Source organism: Heloderma suspectum, chromosome 4 (assembly GCF_057233095.1).
Source record: "Heloderma suspectum isolate Gila_16-S chromosome 4, 16-S_ref, whole genome shotgun sequence".
In the NCBI taxonomy this organism is placed as follows: Eukaryota; Metazoa; Chordata; class Lepidosauria; order Squamata; family Helodermatidae; genus Heloderma; species Heloderma suspectum.
This window is the reverse complement of record NC_139461.1, coordinates 174,277,591-174,286,121: the sequence shown is the minus strand read 5'-3', so window position 1 is coordinate 174,286,121 and position 8,531 is coordinate 174,277,591. Positions and strand designations below refer to the sequence as shown.

The 8,531-nt window shown below is 45.4% G+C and overlaps 1 protein-coding gene across 6 annotated transcripts in view; it reads left to right on the top strand.

Moving 5' to 3' along the window:
* Positions 1–349: 349 nt before the first annotated feature.
* NCF2 (neutrophil cytosolic factor 2) overlaps positions 350–8,531 on the top strand; it is a 30,200-nt gene continuing 22,018 nt past the window's right edge. For all 6 annotated transcript variants that reach the window (XM_084851340.1, XM_084851339.1, XM_084851338.1 and 3 more), the window contains exons 1-2: positions 350–686; positions 7,637–7,719. In XM_084851340.1, the coding sequence (XP_084707466.1) occupies positions 513–686; positions 7,637–7,719 (257 nt within the window). In that variant the 5' untranslated portion in view covers positions 350–512. The remainder of the gene's footprint in view (positions 687–7,636; positions 7,720–8,531) is intronic.

Genomic DNA, 8,531 nt, shown 5'->3' with positions numbered 1-8,531 from the left:
CTCAATGGCTTTTACTCAGTGGGTGGGTGGCTTTGACCCAGTCACTCACTCCCAAAGTCATCAAGCACAGGTCTTCTTGAGTCACCAGGAGGAGGGAAAATTCTGTTGAGGCAGTCCTCGTGGTTTTTTTTTTAAGGCCTCTCTAGAAAGTGAAATTCCAAAAACAGAAGCCATAACTGCAGCAAGACGAGGAGTCAGCATTAGAAATTATGACAGGCGGGACCAGAAGTTCACAGAGAGTATTCTGTTTCGAAAACGGCTTCATTTCAACCAGCTTGCGTGACTTACTTCCCCTCTCGGAGCTGGCCTGTTTCTGTTATTAGTTGTGGGGACACTTCCTTGTATATTTGCGACACTGAAGAGCTCTCAGAGGGACAGAGACAGCAGAACTACGCAAGGATTCACTGTATGTGCAAGAGGAAAGCACCTGAGGGACTGAGACAAAGCCAGGGCAAGGAGCGGTGTGAGGATCCTTACCGGCCCCTGAATTACCTCAGGATTCCAGCATTGTCATGTCGCTTCTCGAGACCATCCGGCTTTGGAGCGAGGGGGTGGCTGCAGCAGATCGCAAAGACTGGGTGGCAGCCCTGGAAGCCTTCTCTTCAGTTCAGAATCCTTCTTCCAAAATCTGCTTTAACATTGGCTGCATCCACCTGATCATGGGACATTTGGATGAGGCACAGCAGGTAAGTAGCCAGCTAAAGTTGTAGAATCCTCCCTGCTGGTGGCTCAACAAAACCAACCGGTAAAGCCTGGGTGGGTGCAGGAACTGAGCATTCATCCACAGAACAATCAGGGAGAGATAAAACAGATGAAAACACACTAGTCTCATCTTGGTTTTTAGGTCAGTTCTGAGTTGCACTTGATTTAACTACATGAAGCACGAAAGAAGGAAGGCGCCGAATCACCGAACAGACTGGAGGAGGGGACCCCCAGGTGCCAGAACAGGGACTGAACAGCAGACTGAAGGAGGGGACCCCAGCCAGGTGCTAGAACACAACAGCACTGCGAGTTAGATAGTTGAGAAAATGTTGGGCTTCAGTTAAACATTTCCTCAGCTATCCAACTTGCAGTGCTCCTGTGTTCTGCCATTGGACTTAATAGCAAGTGCCTGGAGTATCTACGCTGAAATCTTTAAGAACTGGTGCCTAAGCTTGCTTTTTTTCTTTCTCCCCCCACCCCCTCTTTTCCTTGTATGTTGTGTCTTGTCAATGGCAAGCCTCAGAGCAGGAATTGTCTTACCACTGATATCTGTAAGCCATTTGGGAGCCTTTTTTGGCTGAAGAGCAGGCTAAAAAAGCTTGAAATGAAATAATAAAACAGACAGGTATTTTTCTATGCATTACAAAGAATGAGAATACCACTTTGTGCTGCAGGTAAATGCTTCCCCACTTTAAAAATCATCTCCCTGCATGAAGTAAACAAGGATTAGGGGAAAAGGTTTAATGTAGCCCTCTCTCTGATGTCCTAGCTTACTACATGCAGGGAGATGATTACATGGGGGAGCATTCAAAGTTATGTTATATCCACCCTCCCCATACACACACCTGCAGCCTGAAGTGGTGCAGTCCACCACAACTCAATCCGTGTAATTGAGAAAGGCACTTAAACAGTGTAGGACAAACTGAACCTTTCATTTACACAGACATCCATCTACACAGACCTCCCTGTTCTTGGCCATATGTTGGGCAAGCTGACCTGTTCATGTGTCCTACCTTGTCTTTGTCCCTACTGCCTAGCACAAAAGGTGTGTCAAGTTCACAAATCTTTCAGCAGGAGCTGAACGGTGAATCATCAGGCCACGATGGCACAATGGTCAAACAATAGCACTACAATCATTGGGTTGGATCCAGGATCTTCCTTCCACAAGAGAAAGAGCTCCGGTTGTGGAAGGTCCCTCTGCCTGGTTTGGGGGGATCCCCCCTTCCCACACACCATAGCTCATTGTATTCAACAAGGTCTCCTAACCTCTTTGTAGCATTTTCGAGGGGCTGCCATGGGAAGGAGGGGGCAGGGAAGTCCACTTCCGCCAGTGCTGTTGATCTAGTGAATCAACCACACTGGATCCAACCCTATAAAAGTGGGCTGCAGTAAAGGTTTCAGAGCAAACAAATTCTAAAAGAATAGGAAAATGCACAAGGGAAACTTAATGTATTGTGCAGTGTAATACCAGAGATTCAAACCAAACTCAGAGGACAACCTGTAAGCTCAGGCCTGCACTTGTGACCCACTTACCAAAATTTAGCTCACCAGTCAGGCAGGGGTGGTTTTTTTGTTTTGATTTCAAAAACACTGCCTCTCCCCTGGTGGGCTCTGGGTGGTATCTAGCAGATCAAGGTGGGGCAAGGGGAAAACCTATCAGGCTGTGAATGTTGGAATAGTGATGGCAGGAAATCACACCAAATGAAGGTGCAACCTAAGGGTTAATTTGTCCTTGTTTTTTACAGAAGTTAGTTAGTAGCTGAAGTGACAGGGGTCACTCTGAATGCAGAGCTAATTAATGGCTCTGGGCACATCAGAGATCCTTGGGGCATCTCTACACCAGCCTAAAATCCTGCATTTAAAATGGGGCTTTCTGCTTCCATTTTAAATGCAGGAGCACAAGACTCCCTTTCTCCCCCCTCCCCTTTCCCCCTCCTTGTCCCCATATCTGAGTCTTTAATTATCTTTCATTCATCTCGCTCCTCTTCCTGCGGCTTCCAGTCTTTTCACAGAGGAAACTGAAGCGGAACACAATGGGGTAATTTGATAGCTCATTATCTGCAATCTATTTAAAAACAGAACAAAGGGCATTTAGTGCAGGAGACGCCTTGAATGATTACGGTGTCATGTAAAGAGCCTGCAAACTTCTGTGAGAGAGCAATTTCAATTGCAGGATAAAAGCTCTATGTGAAGAAAGCCTTGGGTGCAAATAGGGTGACAAGCAATGAGGAGGGGGGATGTTGCCTAGCAGCCAGGTGGCGTGAAATAATTCTGGAGAAGCCTGGGTTTTCTGTGTAAAGAAAGACTAGTATGTTCACTATGTTCTGTAGTAGTAGTGTTTTAATTCTGTTAGAAGCCTGGCCTGATTTGCTCTGCTGTTTTATACTCCTGGCTGCTTAGGCAGGGGACTATCTGTTTATGACTCAGTAAAGTTTGCCACGTCCTTCACTTTCTGAATTCAGTCTGCAAGCAAAGGGCTGGATGCGCCTGATCTTTTCTGATCTTGTAAGCTAAGCAGGGTCAGCCCCAGTTAGTACTTGGATGGGAGACCTCCTGGGAATCAGGCTTCCTGCATTGAGCAGCGGGTTGGACTCGATGGTCTTGTAGGCCCCTTCCAACCCTATGATTCTAAGTCTATGCTTATGGGCTCCTTTCCATGGAGCCTTTATCGTGCTATTGAGCTTGCTCACTCACAGACGTTTGTGGGTCCTTTTCATGATGTCGTTAACCTCCTGGGCACATTCGGAGGTATTTCCTAGTTATTCCATCTCAGATAGATCTGGAACTAATGAACTATTTTTAAAACTTGGAATGTAATGTGATTAAAGCAGCCACTAGATGGCGCAGTTTCATTGAGTTCTATATCGTTGTTTTTGTTCAGTCGTTCAGTCGTGTCCGACTCTTTGTGACCCCATGGACTATAGCACTCCAGTCCTTCCTGTCCTGCACTCTCTCCCGGAGTGTGCTCAAGTCCATATTCATTGCATCGGTGATGCTGTCTAGCTATCTCATCCTCTGCCGTCCCCTTCTCTTTTTGCCTTCAATCTTTCCGAGCATCAGGGTCTTTTCCAGTGAGTTTTCTCTTCGCATTAGGTGGCCAAAATAGTTGAGCTTCAGCTTCAGTATCTCTCCTTCCAGTGAGCACTCAGGGTTGATTTCCTTTAGGATGGACTGATTTGACCTCCTTGCAGTCCAGGGGACTCGTAAGAGTCTTCTCCAGCACCACAGTTCGAAAGTATCAATTCTTCGGCGCTCAGCCTTCCTTATAGTCCAGCTCTCACAGCCATACATTACTACTGGGAAAACCATAGCTTTGATTAGATGGACCTTTGTCGGCAAGGTGATGTCTCTGCTTCTTACTATGCTGTCTAGGTATGCCATAGCTTTCCTCCCAAGGAGCAAGCGTCTTTTAATTTCATGGCTACAGTCACCGTCTGCGGTGATCTTGGAGCCCAAGAAAATAAAATCTGTCACAGCTTCCATTTCTTCCCCTTCTATATGCCAGGAAGTGATGGGGCCAGATGCCATGATCTTCGTTTTTCTAATGTTGAGTTTCAAACCAGCTTTTGCACTCTCCTCTTTCACCCTCAACAAGAGGCTCTTTAGATCCTCTTCGCTTTCTGCCATTAGGGTGGTATCGTCTGCATATCGGAGGTTGTTGATATTTCTCCCGGCAATCTTAATTCCGACCTGTGATTCATCCAAACTGGCGTTTCTCATGATGTACTCTGCATATAAGTTAAATAAGCAGGGCAACAATATGCAACCTTGTCGTACTCCTTTCCCAATTTTGAACCACTCGGTTGTTCCATGTCTGGGTCTTACTGTTGCTTCTTGGCCCTTGTACAGGTTTCTCAGGAGACAGGTAAGGTGATCTGGTACTCCCATCTCTTTCAGAATTTGCCACAGTTTGTTGTGATCCACACAATCAAAGGCTTTAGCGTAGTCAATGAAGCAGAAATAGACATTTTTCTGGAATTCTCTTGCTTTCTCCATGATCCAGCGAATGTTGGCGATTAGGTCTCTAGTTTCTCAGCCTCTTTGAAACCCAGCTTGTACTTCTGGTGGTTCTCCGTTCACATACTGCTGAAGCCTAGCTTGTAGGATTTTGAGCATAACCTTGCTGGCATGTGAAATGAGCGCAATTGTGCGGTAGTTTGAACACTCTTTGGCATTGCCCTTCTTTGGAATTGGAATGTAAACTGACCTTTTCCAGTCTTGTGGCCACTGTTGAGTGTTCCAAATTTGTTGGCATATTGAGTGCAGCACTTTAACAGCATCATCTTTTAGGATTTTAAATAGCTCAGCTGGAATACTGTCATCTCTGCTAGCTTTGTTGTTAGTAATGCTTCCTAAGGCCCACTTGATTTCACTCTCTAGGATGTCCGGCTCAAGTTCAGTGACCGCACTATCATGGCTGTCAGAGACATTCAGATCTTTCCTGTATAGTTCTTCTGTGTATTCTTTCCACCTCTTCTTGATCTCATCTGCTTCTGTTAGGTCCCTGCCTTCTTTGTCCTTTATCATGCCCGTCTTTGTACAAAATGTTCCCTTGAGATCTCCAATGTTCTTGAAAAGATCTCTAGTCTTTCCCATTCTATTGTTTTCCTTGATTTCTTTGCATTGTTCATTTAAGAAGGCCTTGTCTCTCCTCTCTATTCTCTGGAACTCTGCATTCAGTTGGATATATCTTCCCCTTTCTCCCTTGCTTTTCACTTCCCTTCTTTCCTCAGCAACTTGTAAAGCCTCCTCAGACAGCCACTTTGCTTTCTTGCATTTCTTTTTCTTGGGGATGGATTGAGTTGCTGCTTCCTGAACAATGTTACGGACCTCCGTCCATAGTTCCTCAGGCACTCTGTCTATCAGGTCTAATCCCTGAAATCTATTCCTCACCTCCACTGTATATTCATAAGGGATATGATTTAGGTCATACCTGAATGGTTTAGTGGTTTTCCCTACGTTCTTCAATTTAAGCTGAAATTTTGCAACAAGAAGCTCATGATCTGAGCCACAGTCAGCTCCAGGTCTTGTTTTTACTGACTGTATAGAGCTTCTCCATCTTTGGCTGCAAAGGACATAATCCATCTGATTTCGATATTGACCATCTGGTGATGTCCATGTGTAGAGTCGCCTCTTGTGCTGTTGGAAAAGAGTGTTTGCTATGATCAGCGTGTTCTCTTGGCAAAACTCTATGAGCCTTTGTCCTGCTTCATTTTGTACACCAAGGCCATGCCTGCCTGTTATCCCGGTGATTTCTTGACTTCCTACTTTAGCATTCCAATCCCCTATGATGAAAAGGACATCTTTTTTTGGTGTTAGTTCTAGAAGGTTTTGTAGGTCTTCATAGAACCGATCAACCTCAGCTTCTTTGGCCTCAGTGGTTGGGGCATAGACTTGAATTTCTGTGATGTTGAATGATTTGCCTTGGATTCGTACTGAGATCATTCTATCGTTTTTGAGATTGTACCCCAGTACTGCTTTTCCCACCCTTTTGTTGACCATGAGTGCTACTCCATTTCTTCTAAGGGATTCTTGCCCACAGTAGTAGATATAATGGTCACCTGAATTAAATTCGCCCATGCTTGTCCATTTTAGTTCGCTGATTCCCAAGATGTCGATGTTCAGTCTTGCCATCTCATGTTTGACCACCTCAAGCTTACCTTGATTCATTGATCTTACATTCCAGGTTCCTATACAATATTGTTCTTTACAGCATCAGACTTTCTTTTCGCCACTAGACACATCCCCAGCTGCATGTCCTTTTGGCTTTGGCCCAGCCGCTTCACTCTTTCTGGCGCTACTTGGAAATACGCTCTGCTCTTCCCCACTAGTATATTGGACACCTTCCGACCTGAGGGGCTCATCTTCCGGCATCATATCTTTTAGCCTTGTGATACGTTCCATGTATCACAAGAATACTTGGCAAGAATACTGGAGTGGGTTGCCATTTCCTTCTCCAGTGGACCACATTTTGTCACCTGTCCGTCTTGGGTGGCCCTGCACGGCATAGCTTATGGCTTCACTGAGTTACGCAAGCCCCTTCGCCACAACAAGGCAGTGATCCATGAAGGGGATTTAGTTCTATGGAACCTTGCAAATTAAAAGCTTCCTCTCTCAGCAATCATGTGGTCGCTGTCTGGGAGCCTGTGATAAATGCAGAAAGGCTCCAGAACGGGAGGACTGCGGCAGGTTTCTTTAATGTAAAGGCAGTCTTATTCAGCTACTTCTGTATTTCTGCTAACAGTGGGTACTAGAGCCTAACAGAACTGTCAGACCCTGACATTGCTGACTCTAGTACTGGTTACTTGAGAGAACATTGCTTTTGTAATTAGCCAGACTAGCAGAACAGTAGTTGGTTGGTGACCCTAGATTATGATATGCCAGCTGCTTGTTAAGCCCTTCCCACGTTTTGGCAGTCCCAGATTGTGCTGGCTCTGCCTCTAGGTAGAGTGAGGGGACTGCCTCAGGCACCAGATGCTGGGGGGCACGGAGCTGCAAGGTACTGGGGAAAGAGCTGTGTGTGCTTACGCAGTCTGCCCTGCACCACTCAAACTAGCTTGCTGCCCTTGGGTGTGATGGGAGGACACTGGTCCATTACTAGGCTTGAAGGAAAATTCAACTGCTAGTCTAGTTGGATTCTGTATTTGGAATGTGGAAAGGGGGGCATCTTTGCCTCAGGCAGAAAAATGTCTTGGGCCAGCCCAGCCTGCTCCCAAACTAGCATCAAAAATTGAGGTTTATTGAGTCCGTTGGGCAACCAGACGTAACTAGGGGGCTCATTTTGTGATGAGTCACAAGCTGTGTAGGCCCGATCTGAGGTTTGTACTAGCCATAGCAAGCAATCCAAGAATCGCGAGCCGCTCAAGGTATATGGTGGGGGTACTCTTCGCAACAGAAATCAGCCTCATGTATTACTAATTTCTGCTTCTTTCAGGCCTTTACCAGAAGCACTAACAATGACAAACACTTAGCAGTGGCCTACTTCCAGCGAGGAGCTGTAGCTTACCAGAAGGAAAAGTGAGTGATAGCATGTGGTACCCCGCACAAGTAATGGGATGTTATCTTAGTTTATGATGTTCTTCAGTTCAGACAGTTCCTGCTTGGTCAATAAGTGTGGAGCTATAAGTAATCTGAGTTTAAAATTAAAAGAAAAATCTGTGTTGCACAACGTCTTGTGCCAACAGAAGCTGAATGTTCTGACCTCTCTTGTAGAAATTATGCAAATCAAACTTATTTATTTATTACATTTATATCCTGCCTTTTTTCCTCCTTAAGGAACTCAAGGTGGTGTACATAATCCTCTTCCTCTCCATTTTAGCCTCACAACAACAACCCTGTGAGGTGGGTCAGACTGAGAGTCTGTGTCTGGCCCAAAGTCACCCAGTGAGCTTCTATGGCCAGGTGGGGACTAGAACTTGGATCTCCCAACCCAACACTCTAACCACTACACCACACGGGCTCAGATATGCTTATTTTACATAATTTATCCTACTCCCACTAGTCATTGGGAGGCCAGCAACTGACATGGAAATTCTACTAAGGTTGATGATGATGCCATCAGTGTGCACAGCACTTTATAAAGAAGATAGTATAAGAAGATAGATCTCTGCCCTGGGGAACTTACTATCTAAAATTTGACACATGGGCTGCAACAAAGGAAGGGATAGGGAGATGGAGACGGGAGTAGTCAGGGGGAGAAATGCATTTATTTCAATTATATGCACATAATAGTAGGGTTCTGCAATCTTGCCAGACATTGCTCACACATGTATAAGCCTATCTTCCCACCTGAAAGGGCTAGAAATGTGCTCTTTTCTAAATAAAATAAA